This window comes from Phoxinus phoxinus, assembly GCF_949152265.1.
Source record: "Phoxinus phoxinus genome assembly, chromosome: 9".
NCBI lineage: Eukaryota > Metazoa > Chordata > Actinopteri > Cypriniformes > Leuciscidae > Phoxinus > Phoxinus phoxinus.
The window spans coordinates 16,912,321-16,937,378 of NC_136884.1; the positions used below are offsets into that span (position 1 = coordinate 16,912,321).

The 25,058-nt window shown below is 38.4% G+C and overlaps 1 protein-coding gene across 1 annotated transcript; it reads right to left on the minus strand.

The window, feature by feature from the left end:
• Window positions 1-1,400: 1,400 nt before the first annotated feature.
• LOC307004058 (uncharacterized protein) lies at window positions 1,401-23,490 on the minus strand (the record flags this gene model as incomplete). The annotated part of the gene is made up of 43 exons (XM_079623000.1): window positions 1,401-2,106; window positions 3,049-3,157; window positions 3,243-3,282; window positions 3,402-3,509; window positions 3,643-3,680; window positions 3,797-3,947; window positions 4,047-4,078; window positions 4,239-4,348; window positions 4,594-4,663; window positions 6,474-6,652; window positions 6,818-7,022; window positions 7,270-7,456; window positions 7,944-8,182; window positions 8,276-8,485; window positions 8,688-8,873; window positions 9,047-10,545; window positions 10,652-10,793; window positions 11,055-11,165; window positions 11,284-11,440; window positions 11,687-11,929; window positions 12,131-12,325; window positions 12,442-12,540; window positions 12,823-12,961; window positions 13,194-13,348; window positions 13,463-13,551; window positions 13,724-13,764; window positions 13,852-14,095; window positions 15,403-15,535; window positions 15,627-15,721; window positions 15,802-15,945; window positions 16,053-16,184; window positions 16,315-16,384; window positions 16,848-16,925; window positions 17,012-17,147; window positions 20,260-20,380; window positions 20,579-20,698; window positions 20,814-21,006; window positions 21,742-21,824; window positions 21,913-21,976; window positions 22,125-22,254; window positions 22,898-23,123; window positions 23,324-23,353; window positions 23,442-23,490. 43 exons carry the CDS (start codon window positions 23,488-23,490, stop codon window positions 1,944-1,946), a joined length of 6,945 nt encoding a protein of 2,314 aa, XP_079479126.1. The 3' UTR covers window positions 1,401-1,943.
• Between the last annotated feature and the right edge of the window lie 1,568 nt (window positions 23,491-25,058).

Here is a 25,058-nt window from a genome sequence, read left to right on the forward strand (position 1 = left end):
TGCCATTGTGTTTCTTTTTTTGTCGTCTCTTTTGTGTCGATTTAGATGTGTCCTTAGCCAATGGCGTTTAAAGGTCAAACATATTGGAAATACTTTAGCTGTGTTGCTATGCATCAAGAGAGTAAGAAACTGAGCAGCTTACACTCTAGAGTGAACGCGAACGTCTCTCATAATAAACCATCTGGAGCAGGTGCATTTTTGACATAACGCGCCACCCAGCATATCCGGTTAAAAAAAGTCACCGTTCGCTACTAATAAAGAACACACAATGTTTAACACTTTAAGAGTTTCAAAGTAGTCATCTGATTGGTTGAATTCTAAAGGATTTCTGGGAGACGTGTGTGCTGCATTCCTTAACGGTCCGGCTAGAAACAAAGTCGCCATGATGCCAAACCCCCTTGTGGAAAAAGAAAGCCAACGTTTTTACAACTGACAATGAGTCCTTTTAGGATTAACTAAAGGATTAACTATCTTCAAACGATACTGTGAAGTTCGCGGCTCCATTGTTGCAGTTAACTTGCTCAACGATTATGAATTAATAATTTATTAGATGCACGCCGGCCTGTTGCCGTAGGGACACCGACTTTACATTTTCACGCCCCTAAACATGATGCGTAACAAAACGAACTGTGATTCGTTGCGTTACATGTCAATCAAACGTCCTTTTGGGCGGTCCTTGGCCAATTAAAGCTGTCGGTGGTGTCCAGATCTTCTGCCGTCAGTCTATTCTAGTTCAATGCTTGATTTGAAGTTAAAGTTGTTTCTGAAAGATTTTTTTTGACGGTACATGCTAGTCGAATCAAACGAGTTGAATCAACTTAACTCCACAACAACTACATAAATGTATCCACTAACCATTCAGAAATGTCCAGTTGCATTCTAAAAGTTGTAACTTCCTTCGGCTGCATTTGATTCTCCTGTTTTGTAGTTGCTGTAAAGGCTCCACCCTCTTATGAAAAACTAATTTGCATTTAAAGGGACACACAAAAACGGTATGTTTTTGCTCACACCCAAATAGGGGCAAATTTGACAAGCTATAATAAATTATATTTGGGGTATTTTGAGCTGAAACATCACAGACACATACTGGGGACACCAGTGACTTATATTACAACTTGTGAACAGGGGCAAAATAGGTCCTCTTCAAATAAAAAAGGAGACTAGAACTTTCTGAAATTCAGGTACGTTTATCAGTTCAACTTTTATCACTTTTCACTCAAATATGTATGCTGATGATATATATATAAATTATAATTAAAACTATATTATTCACTTAGAAAAATGCTGTATAGAAGCTTTAGTTGGTTCTGGTTTTGGATCCCACTGTAGTTCATTAAGATATCCTGTATATATTGTTTTATAACAGAGAAATGTAAAAGCAAACACCCTATAAAAACAACAAGTTTCATATTAGTTTATTTATGGAGCCACATATTAAAAAGAAGACCAACAATTTCCGTGAACCAATTGATTAATGATTATTATGAATTATGAATCCAGAAAGGTTACAATCACAGGTTTGATTTGGTCATGAAATCACATTCAAAGTACAGATACACATAAGCATGACATTATTCATATGTGACATGTCAAAAAAAAACAGAATAGTTCAAATTAAATATGATAATTGAAAACAATGTGAAATATATAGCATATAATTGCAGTAGGTTAGGCAAAATATGCCAGGATTATTATTTAGAAAAATAATTGCTTATGGAACAGACTGCCAGACAGATGTTTGACAATCAATGAGGTTAAAGTTGATTCCCTTGAGCTCTTCAAACCATAACAAAAATACAAATTATAAAAATATGTTTGGCTTGAAACTAAATCATCCCACGCATCAGCAGCTAATTATTAATAATGCATAAACAACACACAGACCAAAGTTAATCGCATGGAACTTTAACTAAGGTTTCCATGCACTTGTATGTCAAGTAAACTTAACCTTCGGCCTTGCATTCACAGCCTGTTACATGTCTGTATGTGAAGTGGGTCGGAGAGCTTTTTCTGCAAGTCAGCATTATATCTCTCATCACGTAACCACTCTCCTTACAGCACTGGTGACTCTGGTCAAGCTGCAGCGTCCCGTTAGTTTGAATCCACCTACAAAAAAACACAACAAATAAAGATCTGAACTCAGATACCACGTGTAACCAGTCCTTCTCGAGGGATTCTAACCGGCATCTCTGGAATGGGTTATATATAAATGTGTGTGTGTGTGTGTATATTGTATGTGTAATTATACATATATAAGTATATATATGTACACACATACTGTGCAACTCACCGAGTGGTTAGTGGTGTTCGTTGATGATTATAAACAATATATCGTCGCAATATATGATTCCGTTTATTTTGCTATAGTGGAACTATTTTTTCAACAATGGGATTTTACAAAATGACGAATAAAACACGACAGAAACTGTATTTCGCAACACTTTTTGTTTCTGGAACATCAACTAACATCACTAATCACTCGGTGAGTTGCACAGTTTTGAAAACTAATGTTAAAGGCTGTTTTAATTACATTTTCGGACATGCCCATTGACTCCAATGTTAAATGGGTCCATGGCCAATTCTTTTATAGTCAAAAACTCGAGAGAGGAACCATTGTCAAAAAAATGTTGTCCACCACTCTTGTTCATCCAAAACAAACTACAATATAGACTCAAGGTGTTAAATACCAGAATTATCCTTTAAGCACACACTTTCCTGTTCACCCTCTATTTTACACTGTGTTCTCCAATTTTCCATAATTTAAGCACATTGTTTTGCACTATAGTTTTGTGCATATAGTAAACTACGGCTGTATAGGTGAACAATATGGGGATATGGCTTAATATTTTAACATTCATTCATTCAAAAAAATGCTGCAAAATGACATATGTTCAGACAATACCCTCTAGTGGCCAAATAGCTGTTTGTCAAGGATATAATTAATGTTTGATAGATGTGTGCTTATTGCTTTTAGTTGCATATTATCTGTGCCTTTAGCACACAATACTACAACAGATCTTCACATGACTGTCCAGCGAAAATACTTGCCTGTTGTGTGTCTCACACTGGCCGTCACAAATGGGAAGATCGACTTCCTGTGTACAGTCAGCCGTTGTGAGGTTCATCCTTGTCACTCTGGCGGCACATGTGACATTACCTGTGATGCACAGAACACACTTACAGTCGGCAACGTACTAAAAGCATGAGTAGAAAACAACAGTGAAACATTTGTATGAACCTACACGAATAGCAGCAATGATGTTCATCCCACACTCGTAAATCCTGGACAAACATAATAATGCAGTGGCTTTATAGAAGATTCATCCAGAAAAACATACACATGTGCAACAAACTTGATTTTGTTTTTGTAATACTGATGTGATTTTTTTTTGGTCTCTCACCTCGGCGCAGGTTTGCAGTGGACACACGGTTTTCTCAACCTCGGTTCCTGTCGGACTACAGCTGAAGGACTCACACGGACTTAAAGGGTCTTTCCACCGATCACCCACCTGAAGAAAAAAAAACACAGTTAAATACATTGTTAAATATTTGTTACAGAAAGGTCTTTTAAAGGGGCCTCTAAAACTATGCTAAACAGACAAAACTCCCATTGTGAGTAAATAAGTGAACTATTTCCTTTACCTTGTAAGTCCTTCCATTGTATATGCAATTCTTCTCAACTGTAAAAAGCAAAGAAAACATACAATCTATTTTTGCAACAGTGGACCTCATGATGTAATCAATGACAAAAGATGTTGTAGTCTACAGTATGCGGTGCCAAAGATTGCCAAATTACCGCAGATCTGATTTTCACAGCAGTCAGAGACCATGACGGAGAAGGCGCTGCAGATCGGAGCAGGTCCGGGAGGTTTGGGTACGCACTCTTCAGTTTTAGTCTGGTTATTACATGTGCATATGTGACATTTTGATTCCCATACTGCCCCCACCTACAACAGACAGACAGACAGACATTAGATTACTGTAATATTCACAATAAACATCTTGTATTGTTTAAGAGGCTTGTGGTTTAATAATTGATCTCTTACCGCCATGGGCTCACCCAATGGCCCTTTACACTCTGAAAAAAATAAATATGTATGAAATTCATGTATAAATGACCCCATTCTAGAGAATATCTGAAAAAAAATTGGCTAGGAAACCATTTTGCTTCAAAATAATAACAGTCGTTTTGAAATATTTTGGTTGAATCTGTCGTTTTGGTAAAGAAAGTCACTCACTGGTGCATTCAGACACACAGATTTGCTTGTGGTCATCTGCAAGCATTTGGTCAGCAGGACAAAAGCAGCCTGATCTCAGACCAACCACAGACGTTGCAGGAACACGAACTCTGAGGAGACAATAGAGTGATGGCCGTGAGGCAATAGGTATAGAAAAATCACGAACATGCGATCTTATACCTTACCATTACGAATAAAAAAAAACTCTTTAAGAGACTGATGGAAATATCTAGACCAACAAAGTAAAAAGGTGGAGCATTGGCAGTTTTCCTTGAAATTCAATCTTTTAATTGAGAGGTGAAATACGAAGCGGAGCTTGCAGTGTGGGAATCGTTTAAAGTGAAATCTTTCTCACCCGCCTCGACAGACATCATTCGGGGACTCTCGACACTCATCGTACATCCGTCCTTCGGGACATGTGATCTCTAAAATACAGTGGGACAGGCAAATGCATATTGTTATTGAGAACTGTTTCCCTTGTGTTTAATGAATAAGATCCATATTGGGTTGAAACTATTACGCCAAAGGTGTGCAGATGGTTGGTTTATTCTTTTATTTAGATTTGTTATTAATTTTAAGCTAATGAATGTGACTATGCTAATGCAAACGCAAACAATATGTAAACAGAGGATTTCTTACGTGCTCAAAAACATGGACCTTATCATCAAAGTACATATCTATAGTGTATAGTATGAGTAAGCAGATTTGTATGCAGTAAGGGGCCCTTTGTAAGGGCACTAACCCAAGTGACCGAGTTCAATATTCCCAATAATCTCAAGGGCAGTGGTTTTCAACCTTTTTGACTCCAAAGCCCACCATTGTCCACAAAAATATCAAAAAGTCTGACACTCCTAGTTTCCGCAAATTAAATTTCAGAAGTCCAATTCCAGTTTAAGAGATCTTTAGGGTTCCCACTCTTTTTAACCAACACATTTGAATATCTTTTCAAGTCGTTGGTACTGTATCTAGAAGATGTCTAGAAATCACGTTTAAAATTAGACTACTATGGTCCGGTTTCACAGATAAGGTTTAGAATAAGCCAGGATTAGGCTTTATTTATTTATTTATTTTATTTTTAAAGCATTACTAGTGTGAATCTTGAGACAAAACAATGGCACTGACATATATGTTAAACAAGTTGCTTTCAGTTAAAACAGCTCAATAATGCATTTCTGTCTGGGACTAGGCTTAAGCCTTGTCTGCGAAACCGGGGGCTTATGTGTTATAATTAGACTTACTTATGCAAGTAGTTGAGGGGGTGATTAAAATTAAAATTTGAATCTTGAATCTTAGTTGTTTTAGATTTTGTCTTAAGGTCCTTGCACACAGAGTCCGAAATTATACGACCTCATGTTGTGTCAATCACGTTTACACACTGCTTCCAAAACTTTAGTCCGTCATAAAAATAATCTGATCGGGTTACATTTTCTGCGTTTTTCGCATCCGTAGCAAGCATTTTGAGAGGTGTTTTGACAATTCAGAGCCATTGTACAAGCGAACACCAAAATCCAGAACTGTTTAGGATCAATTGGTTCACGGGAATTGTTGGTCTTCTTTTTAATATGTGGCTCCATTATCGCTAGCAAAGCATCAAACTGAGCCACTAACATTCTGAAGTAAGCTTTGAATCTCCTTCGCAGCTCCTTGATGAGGAGGTGGAACTGTCCATCCTCTCTACGCAATCTCAGGATTGGATGATGGACCCAATATTTCCTCTTTCTTTTTCTCTTTTTAAGAAGAGTGAGGACAACAAAATCATCCTCACTGCGTGAAGACTCCATTTTTTATTGTTTTGCGAATTTTTTTGCGACTCAGTGTGCAAGGACCTATTACTTTACAAATATTTTGATATATAATCTTCTACGGGCCCTAGTGTTGAGAACCACTGCATAACGGGGCCCTTATTTATCACTGTCCAAGAAAACTTTTAAATGGCAAATGCTCTTTGTATGGCTCAAATAATTACCTTCAAAGCTTAACCACAATTAAATGAAATACAATAAATGCAATAAAATATACCATAAAACAACCTATGAATTCCACAAATTCAATACTCAATCAAACTCAAAGGACTCATAAAGACTTGCAGGTCTCTAAAGTGGTATATACGTAAAGGCTTAAGGTTAGGTTTTAAGATGTTGACATGTTAACATTATAAGTATCAGTGTCTAAACGTACAAAAACTGTAAGTGTACCCATACTTTCTGAAACTATAATTTAATTCTGTTCACTTACCACAGGAGCCATTGGTAAGGTATCTCCAGTCCACACAAATACCAATCTTCTTGCACTCTGATGCTGCGTGTTCCAGAGAGGAACAGGCATCAACACTTCTTTCGGATAAACAGTAGTCAAACCGGCAGTTCTTCTCCACAGACGTAAGATTGATCCTTTTACTGCACTCCGCAAACACCCTGAGTAAAAGGCAACGATGTTAACAACACCAATTATAGTCGCAATGCAACAGGCTAAGTTGTTTATCCTTTTTCTATGGAATTGTATTTGTATTTTTAATTACGAAACACTACTGTTATGCTTATTGACCTCAGTTGATATAAAAGTACCATACAGTGGCTTACTCGTGGTGAAGAATGTCACATATTGGAGCATTACATGGAGGTGGGGGTGGAGGTGGGGCAGGGAAACAAGGAACATTGATGGGTGCAGATTTGCAGTAGGGTTTCAGAGGGTCTTCTACGACCCAGTCATATGCAGTCTTATCACAGCAGTTGTCATCTTCAACTACTCCATTTCTTCGTATGCATGACTGACCACCGCAACCACCTGAAAAGTCAAACGGAGAAAGATTGCCCAAGGTTACAGCCATTATACACTATTTATATCTATTTTTAGTTCTATAGTCTGTGATATCTGTCATAAGAACCATATTGTATATCATGTATCAATTCCCAGACAGCAATGTCGGCCTAGAATACGGGCCACATCTGGTACATGTGGACTCAACGCTGTCGTTCAACATTGCTGTCTGGGTTACTTTTAATCGTACAATCAAATGATTGTAACTACTTACCACACTGTCCTTTGGTGTTGTTTTGGAAGTGCTCTAATGCCAGGTTGATTAACAGATTGTTGAATGACGAAAGAGAAACATAGGAACGGATAGGTTTGATGTAGATGTAGACCTGGCTATCACTGCTCTCAAACTTGAAGATCTGATTTTCATACGGTGGCTTTATGATTTCCTGGTTCAAAGTAGACTGGGGAAAAAACAGACAATCTGCTTATCATCCAAGTTAAAGTGAACTATCATCTCCAGTCATTCCCAGAAATACAAATACCGGCAGAGAAATGTAGGCTTTGGCAATTTTTTTGTTGAGTTGAGTGTCAGTTTAAGAATAATGGTGAATTTGGTATTGATAATGAAAGGTTTATTGGCCAGGTTTAATTTCTGAACGATGGTTTCCAAACTTTCAATAGCAACTTTAGTCCACAAGAAACAAAGAAACAAAAGCCTATTACAATTGCCTAATGTATTAAAAATTAGTTTTCATGAGGACTGGCTAGATCAGTTCAAGTTAAGTTTAAAATCTTCACTTTGCTTCTTTTTTTTTTTAAACTGTCCTTTTAGTATTCTTGGCTAGAGTAAGGTGGAATGTGGTCCACACATTATACCTAGATTCAAATGTATGGCTCTGGGAGATTAATACATTAGAACATTAGAAGTTTTTTTTATTATGAACCTACCTCCACTGTGAACTCCTCTGTTACCATAAGTGTGACAATGTCATTCCAGTACTTTAATGTGATGCCCCTAGAACAGGAATTCTCAATGTCCTCTATACAGTAGTAGTTGTCTACAGTAATGCTTAATCTGTGTTGCAGTTCTTTCTCCTCCACTAAAGTGTAGGTGCAGTTGTCCATGAAGTCAAATGTAATGCCCTGGAAGGAAATGTAGTGAGGGTCTCCATAAATCTGACACTGGCCTGAAAAAGGAAACAGGAAAAATACAATTACGATAGGTAAAATTCGTAGAAGTCACTCTTATTGTTTTCCATATGGCAGGCTGGTTTACTTACAGTCACACTTCAAGCTCTCACAGCAAGTCTCTGTATCTGTAACCAAAGACATCTTGTCTCTAGGGCAGTCCTTCCTGATTTTGGGTGTTGGACAGGTAATAGATTTTGCCTCAATCACTCCAGCCTTACAGTTTTTATCAGCACAATCCTCTCTCCAAGTTTCTCCACACGACCAGCTTTGATTTCGCATCACATCTTTGCACTCACACACTGATTCAAAAATTACATAAAAATAAGATCCCTTTAATCAACACATGTAGCACATATAATTGAGTTTGAGGACTGTATGGTGAACATACTGTAATTCACGTGGATTTTAAATCTGAGAAATTGTTCCATATGTAGTTTAAGGAGTAGTAGGCCCTGAGGTTGTGTTGTTATGTAGAATTGTATTTGTGAGTAGTAGTTGTACCTGGAGTTGTGTGTTCAGTGGTAGGCATTGTAGTACTGAATACAGGTGTCGTCGTTGAAGGGGTCACAGTTGAAGGGGTCATCGTTGAAGGGGACAACGATGTCGGATTTATAGTCGTAGTGTGCAGTACTTGGGGTGAGGATGGAAGTGGGATTGTGATAGTAGGGCCAGTGACTATTATAAAGTCTGGTGGGAATGAGAGAAAAAAAAGTCAGCTAAAAACAATATACATTTGCATGGCAGTTTTTAATGCATTCTAGTTTTTCACTTAATTATTACATTACTGGCTTTATATTAAGAAACTATTGTTTAAATATTAATTCTAGCACAAGTCAATATATGTGTAGGGGTTTCCACACCTGTTGTGGTCACGGTTGACAGTGGAGTGGAATATTTTACTGAGGTTGTAGCTTCAGTTGTTGATTGTTGTGTTGTGGTTGTGTCTTCCACTAAAGTTGTATGTGATTCTGTTGTGCTCGCAGTTGTTGGTAGTTGTGTTGTGCTCTGTGAAGTTGGTTGCTGTGTTGTTGTTTCATACAAAGGAGTTGTATATGATTCTGTTGTGCTCTCAGTTGTTGGTAGGTGTGTTGTGTATTCTGTTGTGCTCTGTGAAGTTGGGGGTTGTGTTGTTGTTCCTTCCATAGTTGTATATGATTCTGTTGTGCTCTCAGTTGTTGGTAGGTGTGTTGTGTATTCTGTTGTGCTCTGTGAAGTTGGGGGTTGTGTTGTTGTTCCTTCCATAGTTGTATATGATTCTGTTGTGCTCTCAGTTGTTGGTAGGTGTGTTGTGTATTCTGTTGTGCTCTGTGAAGTTGGGGGTTGTGTTGTTGTTCCTTCCATAGTTGTATATGATTCTGTTGTGCTCTCAGTTGTTGGTAGGTGTGTTGTGTATTCTGTTGTGCTCTCTGAAGTTGGCGGCTGTGTTGTTGTTCCTTCCATTGGAGTTGTATATGATTCTGTTGTGCTCTCAGTTGTTGGTAGGTGTGTTGTGTATTCTGTTGTGCTTTCTGACGTTGGCGGTTGTGTTGTTGTTCCTTCCATTGGAGTTGTATATGATTCTGTTGTGCTCTCAGTAGTTGGTAGGTGTGTTGTGTATTCTGTTGTGCTCTGTGAAGTTGGGGGTTGTGTTGTTGTTCCTTCCATTGGAGTTGTATATGATTCTGTTGTGGTCTCAGTTGTTGGTAGGTGTGTTGTGTATTCTGTTGTGCTCTGTGAAGTTGGCGGCTGTGTTGTTGTTTCTTCCATTGGAGTTGTATATGATTCGGTTGTGCTCTCAGTTGTTGGTAGGTGTGTTGTGTATACTGTTGTGCTCTCAATTGTTGGTAAGTGTGTTGTGTATACTGTTGTGCTCTCTGACGGTGGCGGCTGTGTTGTTGTTCCTTCCATTGGAGTTGTATATGATTCTGTTGTGCTCTCAGTTGTTGATGGGTGTGTTGTGGTTGTGTATTCTGTTGTGCTCACAGTTGTTGGTAGGTGAGTTGTGTATACTGTTGTGCTCTCAGTTGTTGATGGATGTGTTGTGGTTGTGTATTCTGTTGTGCTCACAGTTGTTGGTAGGTGAGTTGTGTATACTGTTGTGCTCTCTGACGTTGGCGGCTGTGTTGTTTCTTTAATTGCAGTTGTATCTGATTCTGTTGTCCTCTCAGTTGTTGATGTTTGTATTGTGTATTTGGTTGTTTTCGCAGTTGTTGGTGATTGTGTTGTGTATTCTGTTGTGCTTTGAGTGGTTGGTGGTTGTGTTGTGGTTGTGTGGGTCATTTCAGTTGTAGATGGCTGAGCTGTTGATGTGTAAGAAATTGTAGTCGTAGTTGTAGTCGTAGTTGTTGAAATGCAGACGATTTGTCCACCATAGCATTTACTAAGAAAAAAAATTAAAACTATAATGAATCTGAACGGTAGATGTATAGTTCTTTGATCTAAAATGTCTATCCAGCATTTCAACAGGAGTCTACAAAATGGCTTACCAGCATGTATAGGGAGTGCAAATTTCATCAGGAGGTGACAACACTCGGTTTATGATGCTACAAGTGCAGTTGTCCAAAGTGGTGCATTTACCTATGTTTTCATCATAATACGGGGTCTCCTCAGGGCATCTTGGATAGCAACCTGAAAGTTTCATGCAGTGCTTTATGAAAACCAAAGACATTAGGGACATTTAAACTGTTTTCATATTTCTAATTTCAAGCAGTACTGACCCAGACAGAAACATAGTGTCGGCCCACATCAAAGTCACATCTGGTACATGTGGATTCAACGCGTACCAGATGTGGGCCGGATCTGGGCCGACACTATGTTGCTGTCTGGGGATGCATTGCTGCAATTCAACAGCTAGATCAAGAAGCAGGAACAGGAAGGAAAAACAAATACCCTCAAGTTTTCCTGTAAAGCGATTATTAGTGCCACAGGTCTTAACCTGGCCACAGGGATCGTAATGCCAAGTGCTTTGGCCCACGTCATTGTAATAGTCACAATACACCGCTGTGGAGATGAACAAACACTGTAAACACATGACTAACTCAATAATAACCCAGGTATGTCTATACCAGGAAATGTTCTTTCTAAAAAAGTCTTAATTACAATAGAATACAATACATACGACACAAATCTGGGGATCTCCAGTTGATGCAAACGTCCTTTGCACTGCATGCCTCTGCGTAAGCTGAGACAGCAGTACAGAAACCGAGAAACTTTCCTTCAAACTCACAAGAACAGGACTCCAAAACACAAGCCTGGTAATAAGGCTCTGGATCCACCTAGTAGTCATAAGAACGCAACAATTATTGGCTGATTTCCTCATGGGGAAAAAAACAGTTACGAGAACATTGTGTACCAACTATCAAACCCAGAAACCGTTTTGATGAACTTGAACAAAAAGTTAAAGTTACATCTTTGTAATTGGTTGATGTATAAACAGCGATTTGTTGTTAATGAACTAAGATTAACTTCAAGCAACAAACAGAAACGGCATTATTTAGTTGACTAACGTCACTGCAAGGTACCTTCAGATGGCAATCTTTAAAGGTGTCCGATCTCAGGATCATACATCGCCGCTGAGCCCAGGCTGCACAGTAGGAGTGACGTTCACAGGGAAATATTTCATGGGTCACATCAGAGCACGGCGGATCTGCTCTCTTCCAACTATTCCCAAAGTCCAGAACACTGAAAACTTCTGAGGAGCTGCTCGTCAAAAGCTCATTTGTCACCTTTCCATCAAAGTTCCCACAGAGTCCCAACACTCGGCCCTGATGTTCCACAGTTAAAAGAGAATATTGCATGTCTTTACCACTCAGTAAATGTAGACGTAATTAAAACAAATAAGCATCTTTCTGTTGTTTCTAGTAAATGCAGTGAGTTATGTCTTTGTACGGGAAACTCGCCCCTGGTTAAGTCACAATGTGAGGATTGAATATGAAACTTAGACATAATTAAATGTGATTCCGTACTCTCCACTGAGGCTCTAGTTGGATGGTGACCCTGGTGTGTTTGTCCCAGATTACAGTGATGCCCAGTATGGGAGCTGTGATGATGATGTAGAGGCCCACAGTGTGGATGGAATAAAGGGGCTCTGCCAGCAAAGCATTCCCTGCCTGAACTCTCTCAGTTACCTTCATATCGCTCAACGTCAGAGTCACTGCACCCTGTCAAACATTGAACAACCACAATTTCATCATTACGCGTTACAATTTTTACTTGATAGAAAGTTTAAATATTGACAACATCCAACAACAATTTATATTCACAGAAGATCATATACCAGGAGCTCCACTGAGATTGCGCGGGAACATGTCAAAGACTCGTCACAGCAAGGAACGCTCTCAGATTTAATTGCAAACTGTCCACTTGAACCTGCGTCCTTTTACAAGAAATATTAGAGGTTAAAAATGTTTGACATGTGTTTGAGAATTTTACTAGTGTGCTGTACAAACACTAGTTCAAAGTCAGGAATATGTTGAGCAATATTCAATCAGTTGAGCATCGGTTGTTTTTTTATTCATATTTGACTGTCATTGTTTCATTTTATTGATTTAGTAGCTGTCTGACTAAAGCGACTTCTGCCAACATTAAAATGACCCTTACTGTATGTATTATGTATCGAACTCCCAAAAAGGTAATTTATCACATAGTAAACACTCACCTTTACTAGGGTGTACTGACAGTGGCCATCGAATTTGTACCATTTGGAGTCAAAAGTGTGGTAATGCCCGTTCCCGAAAACCTCACATACTCCTGAACATGCCTCATCAATACAAGACCACTCACCACCTCTACATGTGCTGTGAGACACAAAATCACATCATTCAAATCCATTTTACCAACAACATCATTTTTACTTCATTGTAATTTGATTTGCTTAATCTCTATGCATTAACGTTCCCAGTCTGGGGGAAAAAAACAGCTTTAGCATTCTACAAAATATCTACTTGTTTGTACTACAAAAGCAAAACCATATGGGTTTGAAACAATCATTCCTTTAGGATATGTGAACCTAGAAGACAAGGCTCTTACCATATTTTACAGTTTGTCTCCACACTCTGCCCAGTTTCATACACCCTCCCACTGAATTCACAGGTGCAGTTTTCATGAGTCACACAACCACCATTATGATCTTCAAAAAGTCCCGCAGCACAATAACAGCCACTAATACAGCTGTTATGATCAGTCTGTGAATATAAAGCAGCAATTTCACTCCGACTCTTGCAGAAAAAGAACGCTTTACTACTTGCATAATGGTAAGATGTCATAATGTTTTATGAAATGTTTTGAAAAATGCTCACTACGGGTTTGGTCAAGCTTTCACATGTCCTATGGGCCGTGTTCACGGGTATTTGTAAACAATCCACACAAATCTTTCCCACTGTGCAATCTAGACAAAAAAAGGCATAGAACTTCATAGAAATCTTAGGTAATGAATCTTGGACTTTGCAAATTTCAATGTTGATTTGTCAGTGTTATATTAGTTGAAAATTCAATGGTGAAGTTCACTAAGAAAGTAATCTTGTGATTCAGAGTCCGTATCTAAAATATCTGCAACTTACTGCAAATCTTGGGACAATGAAGTTGTCCATTTTCACACAAGCTGTAAAACAAGACAAACATTGAATACACAGATTCAGCTAAAAATCTTACTCAAATACATAGTTTGAGCCTTGTTTTTCATCCTCACCATTGGCGTCCACCGATAACCACTGGGCCTGGAGGTGCGACGCCTCCTGGGTGGTGGCAGCTGCACTGTGAGCGAGGACTGCAGGTCAGTTGGTTGCTCAGGTGAGAGTCTGATGTGCATCCACACCCCTCCACAGGGTCGTCCACCACCTCACAGGTGGGATCAGGGCCCGAGAGGGAACGGCAGGTGCGGTTACATGCCAAAGTGGCGTAAGTAAACCTCAGGTTGCCCATGCAAGAAGGAACTGAAAAGCACAATGATAATTTGTAGAGTGGGTACTTAACCATACATAGATGCTCACAAATAATAATAAAATAAGTTGTTTTCACATGGTGAGGTAACCATAATAACTTTTTGTTGTCATGACAGTAGGTACATCCACAAAAAATAAGTTTTTTTATTTTTTATTTTTTTATAATTAAGTCAAATAGTGGATAGATAGTAGTGATAGGTGCTTTCGAAACACTACTTGGTGAAGCTTCGAAACATTTGCAAATAATTTGTTTCGAACCAGTGATTCGAAGCGCGTATCAAATTGCCGAAGTCACGTGATTTCAGTAAACGAGGCTTCGTTACTTCATAACTGGTTTGAAACGTTTTGAAATATCAATGGTTCAATGGTTCGCAGTTAGGAGGCTATCTCAGTTGTGACCTGATCTCAAGTCAATTTCATAAATTTGTACACATTTTGACACATTTTTATGATAATAAGAAGAGTTGTAGTTAGTCTCTAATTGGCCTGATTAACCAAGCTCCCCATAAATAAAACAAGCCTTACACATTAATAAAAACACATATTATAAAGACATTTCATATTTAATGGTAGTAGGTGATTTGCTAATTCCATTTAATAATTGGTTTGTAAAAGGTGTTATTAATTTTTAAGCTTAGTTTTCGCTGCATTTACACCATTTTGACCAGCAGGCATCACCCATGCGTCGCTTCTAAACAGTGAATCGTTTTGCAAAGCAACTGGCTCAGTTGTTTCAAAGAGTTGAAATGCTTTGTTTCTCTCATCACTAATGGAAAGTAATCCCTAACAAGTGTTTGTCGTAGTAAGGTTACAGCAAAGAAGAGTTGAGGCAGAATAGACTGCAACCAACATAACATAGTTGAGAACGGACCAAGAACAACTAAACACGAGGGCTGTATACACACACACACACACAGGGACAAACTAGGAAGTAAACGAGACAATTGACAAGACACAGGTGTGACACATAAGGGCAAATCAAAAACCATAGCAACTAACTAATGAGGGCTCAACTCACTACAAAAACAAGAGAAACACAGATGAAACCTTATGTATCTAATGTTTCCAATTAAAACCCAATTAAAAACTGGTGCCAAAGTTGCAACCTCCAGTCATATGCACTTTTTTTCGAGAAGTTTGGGGAAAAGGTTGAAACTCAAAGAGACATTACAACTTTGTTTCAAGTTTTTTGAAAACCTGAATACCTTGAACTGACATGACAACCTGAATACCTATAAAAGCGTCAAACCTGAATGTCACCGTATTAATTTCACACTGAATAAAAGCTTGTCACTCACTGCAGTCTGTTTCTGATCTCCAGCCCTCAACAGTGATCCCTTGAGTTGCACAGGCTTTTGCGTAGTTTCCAAAGGAGACACACAAACATCCCTGTAATGCGGCCGAGCACTGACATGTTCTCTTTACACAAGCCTGAGAAGAATCAAACACATATTAGCAACAAGAAAACAATCATGAACTTCAAAAGCATCAAATATGTTTATGGATAATAATATATCCGTACCGCGATAAAGGGCGAAACTGGTACATAATCATGACACACAGCAAACACTCCTTCTGGATTTTTCAGTTGGTCACAGTTGTCCTCAGCAAATATCTCTGCAAATGGAATGAATATAAGTGGTCATTTTCGAAAATGACATTAATATTGTTAAGTAGTTCGGCTAAAAGATCCTTACCATTGTCAGTGTTGATGCATCCAGTAATTGGGGTACAACTGCCCATTGACCAGGACTGGGCAAAAAGCTGAGCCGAACTTTCTATGATACCACTAAAAGTGGTGAAGTCATCGCTTGTGTCATTATTAAAAGTTCCACAGAGACCTATAATAATAATTGGAAAAAAATTAATTTGATTGACTCTATATATATGTTTCTGAAATTCTGTGTGGTCTTAGAGATTGGCTTTTATGAATATGACTTATTCAAACCTTTGGTATTTTCGATTGGTGGCAAATTCAAATATATTTGAATTTCTGGAGAGATTTGAACTTGCATTTTCAGGCCAAATGAAGTCTGAACTTGAATGAACATTGAAGACTGCCAAAACACTGTGGTTGACTCTGAAGCAAAACACAATTGCATATACAGATATAAAGGAGAAATAAATTTTTCAAAGCTTATGTTAATATTGTACATTTTGTCAAGCTTTTATATGAATATTTCAAACTTATTAAATCCAAAAGAGCCTACCAGTCTGTGACAGGTCACTGATTTCTATATTGTTCAATTGCATGCTGTTTGCAGAGAATGTATATCTTTCCTGGAATAAAAAAAAAAATAGCATTATTTAGTTGATAAGAGCCATGTGGAATTTCATGATAAAGAATAATGGCTTTTCCAAGGAGAAGGTGTTCCGGGCACGTCCCAACGGGAGGAGACCCCGGGGAAGACCTAGGACACGCTGGAGAGACTATGTCTCTCGGCTGGCCTGGGAACGCCTCGGTGTCCCCCCGGAAGAGCTAGAGGAAGTGGCTAGGGAAAGGGAAGTCTGGGCATCTCTGCTTAGACTGCTGCCCCCGCGACCCGGCCCCGGATAAGCGGAAGAAGATGGATGGATGGATGGATGGCTTTTCCAATATGCCATTATGCAATTTAGAAAAAAAATAACTACAGACCACCTTAGTATGGCTGCAGTTTTGAAATTCAAATACTAATCTCATTATATCAATAATTATTTAGTTAAAATTAAATATTATGCAAAAAAAGAAGGAAAACAGACAAACCTGGTTGATATTAAGATATGCCTTTTCTATGACAACAGTCTGCACAGCATACTGAATGTTCAATGTCCAGTTAAGCCCCTGGGTGACATAGCAAATAGTATGCATTTTAATATCAGTAAACCTCAAAATATCATATTTTAGTGAAATCTTTCCATTTCAGTTACCCTTGCAGCCACAAATGTGCATCTGTCAAGTAGAGAATACTGTTTTCCATCAAATGTAGTGATGAATTGGCCCTCAATAATACACTTGGCTGGACATGTGTTTGTAGAACATGCCCATTTGCCTCTGATGCAGGTACTGAGGGGATAAAAACAACAAAAAATGTCTTAAGCAGTTTTCTTTTTTTTTCAACAGAATATATTCAAATCCCACATTTTTTTACTTACACAGACTGTTTTTTAACAAACCTTGTTTATGTTCTTAATAATCATAATGCTATTACCAGGTTTATGTTCTCTTCTCTGGACTAGTTTGTTCTTCATTGTTTCCCTGTGATTCTGTTCCTGCTTTTTGTTCTCGCTTCTCATTTGTTGTCTTAATTTGATTTGGTTTCCCTGTTGGTTTTCCTTGTTGGCTCATTATATTTAATCCCTCAGTTTCAGTTAGCCTATTGTCCTGTATGTTCTATCTATGCTTCTGATTTAGGATTATCTTCTTTGTTTTGTTCAATAAACTACATTCTTCTTCCTTGCCTGCCCTGCACATAACAGAATACAGGACGGACCAAGAGAACGTTTAAACATGGATCTGCCTGTCGTTCACCTCCTCCTCACCCAGGATGATCTCTCCCTCGAGGACCACACTAGAGATTTGTTTGGCCCCGCCTATCTTACTCACTATCCTGACAGTGCTCTCATTTATTTATTTTCCCTTTGACTAGACTTAATGAGAACTTAAAATAACTTGTTCCCCTGATGGTTTATGGTCCTGAGGGAGGTTTCAAGAGCTAGTGCTCTTGCAGAGTGTTTCCTCTTTCACCGTGGGTGAGGTGGAGGAGGACAATATATGGCACTCGCACGCCATGGACCCAGAGCCTTAGCCCACGCCCGACTCAGACCCTGAGCCGGACCCCAAGCCCCCCACAAATATAGAGCCAGAGCCTAAGCCCACAGAGGACCCTGTGTCAGTGGAGAGTTCGACCCTGGAGCAAGTGCCTGCAGCCATGTCCATCCCAGAGGGATTGCTAGTAGAGCTTGACATCCTGGAGCTGATTCCCATTCATCACCCCAGCCCTAAGGTTGAATTGTTCCCTCCAGTTCAAGTGAATGTAATTGACTCTCTGGTCATGACCAGTTCCCTTGTCCTTTCTCCTCCACTGGTCCCATCCAACATCCAAGTCTCCTCCGTCTCCTCTGGTCCCACCCAGCTCCAAGTGTCCTTCATCGCTGATGATCCCACCTAGCTTCCCTCTCCCACCTCCTCGACCTATGACAGCCAGTTCCTTTATCCCACCTCTGCTGGCTCCCCTAAGGTTCCTCGGTTCCTCTTCTGTTTGCTCCACTCTGCTGCACAAATCCGCCTCGGGTTTTCCGGTCTCCAGCTCCACCTTTGCAAGTGGATGCCGTGGCCCATTATTCCACCACGCCCCGTTGACCAGTTGGCTCCTCACCCCCTCGGCTCCACCTGGGACCTTCATCCTCACGGCTTCACCGGGCTTTCTTGTCCCGGCTCCCCCTTGGTCTATTGTCGCTCTGCCTAAGGCAAGGACTTCCAGTACCATGCACCATATCCCTCCACCCCTTCAGCTTGGTTGGGCTCCGCCTTCCTTCCGGCTCCACCTTGGTCCTCGGTCCCACTGGTTCCGCATCAGTCCTCTGGCACCCTGGCTCCACCTCTGCCGCTCGTCACCACAGCTCCACCTTGGCCTTTATGACTTATGGTGACATCCGGACTCTGTTTTTCCTCTGCTCTGCCTGGGTCTCTTGGTCTCCTGGCTCCACTGCTGGTGGTCGGACCGTATGCTGGTGGTCGTATACTCTGGGTTGTCAGCAATCTCCTCCCCCGACTCACCCTTAGACTATTCCTATTGAACTCTTCCTTCCCCAATTTACCTCCGCCCAGCACCACCACTACCGGAAGAGGGGAATGGAGTCTGGTCTATGTTCTGTTTTATGGACTTTTAGTTTCTTTTTTATTGTTTCTCTGTTTCTGTTTCTGTTTCTGTTCCTGTGTCCTTTGTTCCTGCCTTTCGTTTTTAGTCATAGTTACTGATTTGGTCTCCCTCGTTATTGATTCTATTCACCTGTGTCCCATCTAGTTTCATTGTTAGCTCTGCATATTTCAGCCCTCGTCTACAGAGAGCCTGACCACTCCCTATTAAGTCCTATTGTACCGAATTTTGGTTTTAGTTCCACCAGAGTTCCACTGGGGGCGATCGCCCATGAGTGCAAAATGAATGGGAGTCTATGGAGCTAGACGGCTAAATTTGTCTCTTTCACCCGATTGCCGTTGAGAAATCTCAGATTTGATTGTAGTTTTACAAGTTCAACATGGGTTATAGGTCGAAAGTTGAATGAACGAGTACTTATGTCCTTTCGATTTCTTACAGGTTGAGTTGTTGTTGCCCATAACACGCTAGCATTCTGCTAAAGAACGCTGATTGGTCAGTAAAGGACTGATTACGACCAAAGATACCGCTTGATGGCATTGTGGCATCCGAAACGGGACCAGAATATCTTCAAGCAAAAACTCTTCTAGCACATGTGTTTACCTGTGTCAGCTGTGTTGTGTGTTTACCTGTGTCAGCTGTGTTGTGTATTTACCTGTGTCCGCTGTGTTGTCGATGCCTCGAGAGAAAAGAAAGTGCAGAGCGCGAAAGCACCAAAGTGACTGAAGGATTGCCATAAAGCAGTATCTCTGGTCGTACGATGTGTATGACGTCATTGACATTTTAAAATAATTCTTTGCATCTTCTTTCGAATACAACATTCAAATTACTAGACAAAAAATGATATCCTGAGAAAAGTGGATTTTGAGGGGTATAGCTCCATAGACCTCCATTCATTCTGCACTCGTCCTGTGAGCGCCCTCATGTGGAACCAGAGTGGAACTGCAACCAGTTCAGAAGCCAGAAGTTTACTGAGAGTGGCAGTTCTCCCCATATTAGACATTCTCTGGTTTCAGTTAGCCAATTGTCCTGTATTTTTTAATGCTGTTAATTCAGTTTGCTCCTATTATTTCTCCTATGTTTCTGGTTTTGGATTATCGTCTTTGTTTTGTTTAATAAACTATATTTTGGCTGCAATTTGGACCTCCCTCTTTCCTTGCCTGCCCTGTACATAACAAATATTCTATATTTAAAAAATGATAGAAATTTATACAACCAGAATGATCTAAAATATTGTTGCCAAATCATTAGCTGTCCAGAATTGGAGGAGGAAGCTATTGAGAAAATATATATAGTTCTCACCAAGTCTGGCACTTTGTTCTGCGTTCCTGTCCTGGAGCATATGTTATCTTTGCATGTACACAGGGACATGCTTCCACATTTATGGAATGGTAACCATCAGCATGATCATTCAAGACCTTTCCTGAAATTGCGTGAGAAGAAAAATGTTGGAAGTGATATTAAAAATGAATCAATTAAAACTAGATTTTTGCATCTTCTGAAAAGTGACCGGTTATTTGAGGGATCATTGATTTGAGTTAAGTACTTAAGGTATGAATTAAGTTCAAATAAAATAACTGTGAAAACACATTTCCTTTTTTAATGCTAATCAAGGACTAACCTTCAGCAGGCAGGCAGGTGCTAGTTAATACTGTGGTGGAATTATTTGGGTTGCTGCAGGTTGGGGGGAAAGCGAGACCCATCTCCTCATAGTACAGGTCTCCAGGACAAAGAGGTTTGGCTGCAAACAAGATAAAAAAATTAAAAAAATTCAAACATAGTGGAAAAAAAAACATGTAAACAAAAATGAATATGATAACATTTCTCATTAAGTTCTTATAAAATGTGGTTCTTACAGCAGCCGCTTTTTGATCTCCATATTGACCACAATGGGTCGGAGCTCCCACACATAAGAGAGATCTCTTTAAAAAAGGAGCAGTTTGCTTCCTTATGCCACAAGCCATTCATATGTTTATAACATAGAGCCATGTAGGTATGATATCTAATGCCGAGACATCCGTAAGCATGGGACAAAACATCAGTACAAACCTAAACAAAAAATATAGATATGGTTAGTAGACAATCAATGCATTTCAAAGTATTGTATAGCTTATAATAGGGTACGTCATGTAATCCTTTGCATATTTCACAAATATAAACCATAAGACAATAACTTTAGCATTCATTTTATGTACAGGCTTCATAGAAAGCACAACAGTGTTGTGACAACACCGTAAACAGTTCAGGGTAGCAGTTGATTATTTGTAATCTGGATTATGTAATCAGATTTTTATAAAAAATTATTGTAATTAGATTATATAACATTTTAAAATACTCATAATCAGAATACAGTGACTTATTATTTAATATTCACAAAATGGCAAAATGTGCCAATTTAAAATGCAATTTTTCTTTCTCTTTATATTTTTCATCAATATGGTACGAGATTATACTATTCAAATCAATGGTTAGGTAAAAATGTAATCTAAAAGTAAGCAACAAATAGTCAGATTACATTACCTAAAATGCGTAATGTAATGTAAGCGTAATGTGTGTCATTTGTAATTAATCTACTTAATCAAAAAAAAAAATAAATAAAAATAAAAATACCGATAATGCTACGGTAAATATCCCCTTACTTTAGTATGGTAAGTTCAGTTCAGTTCTGTTGCTACAGTATTTTAATGGTAAAGTGCTGGCAACTTTGCCGTCTTTTTCAACCTCAAATTTCATTCAGTTTTATCAGTTTACTGTTCATATTTGTTCAGCTGTGTAGAAACTCACTTTGTTTTTCAGTGGAATAGAGTCTTGTGTCAGGCATTGCCCATCAGAGAAAACACTGGCAGATATCAGCTGCTGCATAGTTTCTATGAACAAAACATCATCAAAAAGTCTTCTATTATTATATCTTGACACTCATTGTTTAAACAGATCATACCAGTTGAGCACACTAACCTGAGCTGTTCAGGTGCCCGCAAAGTCCACTCATACCCTCCACTAAAACCTGGTCCAGTTGCACCTATAAAAGATGTGCTCAAAGATTACATATAAAATATAGTAAGGTCGGGTTGCCGTATAGAGTCGCTATAATGTAACAATCACATATTTTTGGTTAAATTATGTTAATATTTGAAATAATTTTGGACCGTTGTCTTATAGAAACTCACCCAGACTGAACTGACGCCACTAGAGACACTGTACCAGGTGACCGACAATGGCAAAACTTTGCTTTGGAGCCTAGTATAGATTCCATAATGAAACACATACTGATAGGTGTGGTCGTATGGAAGGGGAATTCTGCGAAGAGATCAACAAAATGTAGATATTTGATGTGTGCCGTGAAAAAAAAGAAGGAAGAAGCTGCATTTAAATGTTTTAAAGTACAATCAACTTGGAAGTTTAAGTCATTTCAACTTAAATTACATTAAACTGACTTTGAAAAATGAGTTGAATTTTGTATAACATATAAAAAGAATCTGTTGTATACTTATTTATCATATCTTTTTTTTTACAGATATACTAACAAAAACATTTGAATCAATAAATACTTGTAAAAGTGTGGTCCATATGGCTCCAAAATGGTATCTTGCATGATATAGTATAAATACAAATTTGAAGTACCGGTATGTTTTTGATTAAATTCACGTCAAGCTTTTATACTGTATATTCTAGCAAAAACCCAATACGGAAATTATGTGATTTCGGTCGTCAAATATTTGATTTTCTAAATTTAAATCTAATATTTGATATGATTTATATTAGGAAGAAGTATGAGGTGTAAACAGTATTAAATAGCACACATAACAGCTTTTATAATTATATATTATTATAATGTCATAAAATCACAAATACAAGAAATTACAAGACAATTACAAGTAGTTCTATACAAATACAACCAATCTAAATTTGAGTAAAAAAATGTGAGCCATAAATGCCAAACCTGTCGCCTTCCACTGTGACAGTGTTATTGTGAATGAGGGTCGTGATTTTATTGACAATGATCTCCACTCTGTCCATCAGGCCGTTCGCTCCACGCTGGACGATGATGTGACAGTTCACCCCAGCATGAGTGAACCGCGTGAGCGTTACAGGACACGTGGACTTCAGATGAAATGTGGTTCTGTTGTAGGTAGTAAAGACGCCGCTGCCATACGTCTTACACACATCTAAAAAAAAAAAGAAAGAAACCAAAATAAATATAGGACCAAAGTAGGACCAAACAGCTCATTACTTAAATGTATGTATTTATTGTGACAAATGGTGACAAAACAAAGTCTATTTTTTTTCTCATTATAATACTAACACATTTATAATTGGACAATGAAACCAAATGTATTACGGTAGATAAAATGCAATAATTTCTTACTTTGAGCTGCAAACCCGGAGTAGATGTTGCCTGCAAATAAAAATCGGAACAATTCAATGAATAAATGCTTTAATAAATTCAACTATGCAAATAATTTACGAAATCAAAATGAACCAACCTGAGAATACTACAATTATTCCTAACAATATTGCCTGTTGCAGAGCCATGCTATCTGATAAACCTCTGCTCGCTGGTGCATCAGGACTACGGCGATGTGTCTCGAAGCCCTTTTATGAGAAGATCCACTTCACCAATTTGAATAGCATGAGGAAACAGCCACTAGATTAAACATTGACTATATTCACTTGAACTAATAAGGGGGTATGGAACACAAGAGCAAACAAAGAGCTTTTTATGTGCTCTCATTAGACAACTGCGGAGAAAATCCAAAGATTGCAGTGCAAATCTCTTTACTTGACACTTCTTTTGTTGTTCACTTGCAATGGCACGTAGGTCATTCTCTTTTTGACACGGTTTCTCGTTCTGATCTGCGCACCGGTAGATTTGATTACAGGAACTTAGCTTGCTGATGGGAATAAGGCTTGTAACTCAATCACGGAAAATGCTAATCTTTTTCAAATGTGCATTTATAGAACATACTGTACGCAATTCTAATTCCAAACATTCCAAAGGGGCTTTTTTTGTAGCGATGCCATTGAAGAAGTAGTTTTGGTTCCTTGAAGAACCTTTCTTAAAATAACCATTGAGATTAACATATTAACAATCTAAAGAAACCCTTTTCCACTATAAAGAACCTTTCGTGCATTGGATGTTAAAGCTTCTTCGATGCTAATGACAAACCTATGCGTTTACTTCCTAACATCCTCAAACTTTAAAATGATTCAAGAAAACTGCATTGTAATCATATGCAATTATACAGACATCTTTTGTCTTACAATCAATTTATTCTCTTTTAATTTCTTTCCCGAATAGGTAAATTATTACATCCTTCTGCTCCAGGATAAAACAGACACCTTCATGCCAAAAACCGGAGAATATCCTTATGGCAACTTGACTATTAATTTGTGATAGATGGTTAATATTAGATAAATATTAGCTAAAACTAATAAAGCTGGTTAAGGATATCCTCTAGAAGTCTTCAAAACAGAATTCACCATGGCACTATTATGTATAAAGTTAAAGCTAGACATATTAATGGGTTCGTTTTATTTTATTTTACTTTCTAAACTATTTTTAACTACATTTTCTTGAGTCTTCCTTAATTATTTGTATATGCAATGTAAAAAAAGAAGAAGATTTTTTTCAAAGCTGTAAATAAAACAAATACTGGGTAACACTTTACAATAAGATCTCATTTGTTAACATTAGTTCATCTATTAACTATGAACTAACAATGAGCAATATATTACAGCATTTATTCATCTTTGTTAACATTAGTTACTGTTCATTGTTTATCATGTAACTTCACAGTGCATTAACTAATGTTAACAAATAACTTCTGATTTTAAGAATGTATTAGTAAATGTTGATACTAACACTAACTAATAGTATTATTAAATGCTGTTAGTTTGTTAACTGACCACTCAAATAATCTACAATATATAACTTGGTTGCACTTTATTTTACAGTAGGTGCACTTACGTGTACTTTCAGTGTACTTACCAAAGAAAAGGGTAATTAAAAGGCACTACATGGGTTAAGGTTAGGGGTAGGTTCAAGGTTAGTATTACCCAGTTATTGTCATTACTGTAATAAGTACGTATATAGGCTACAT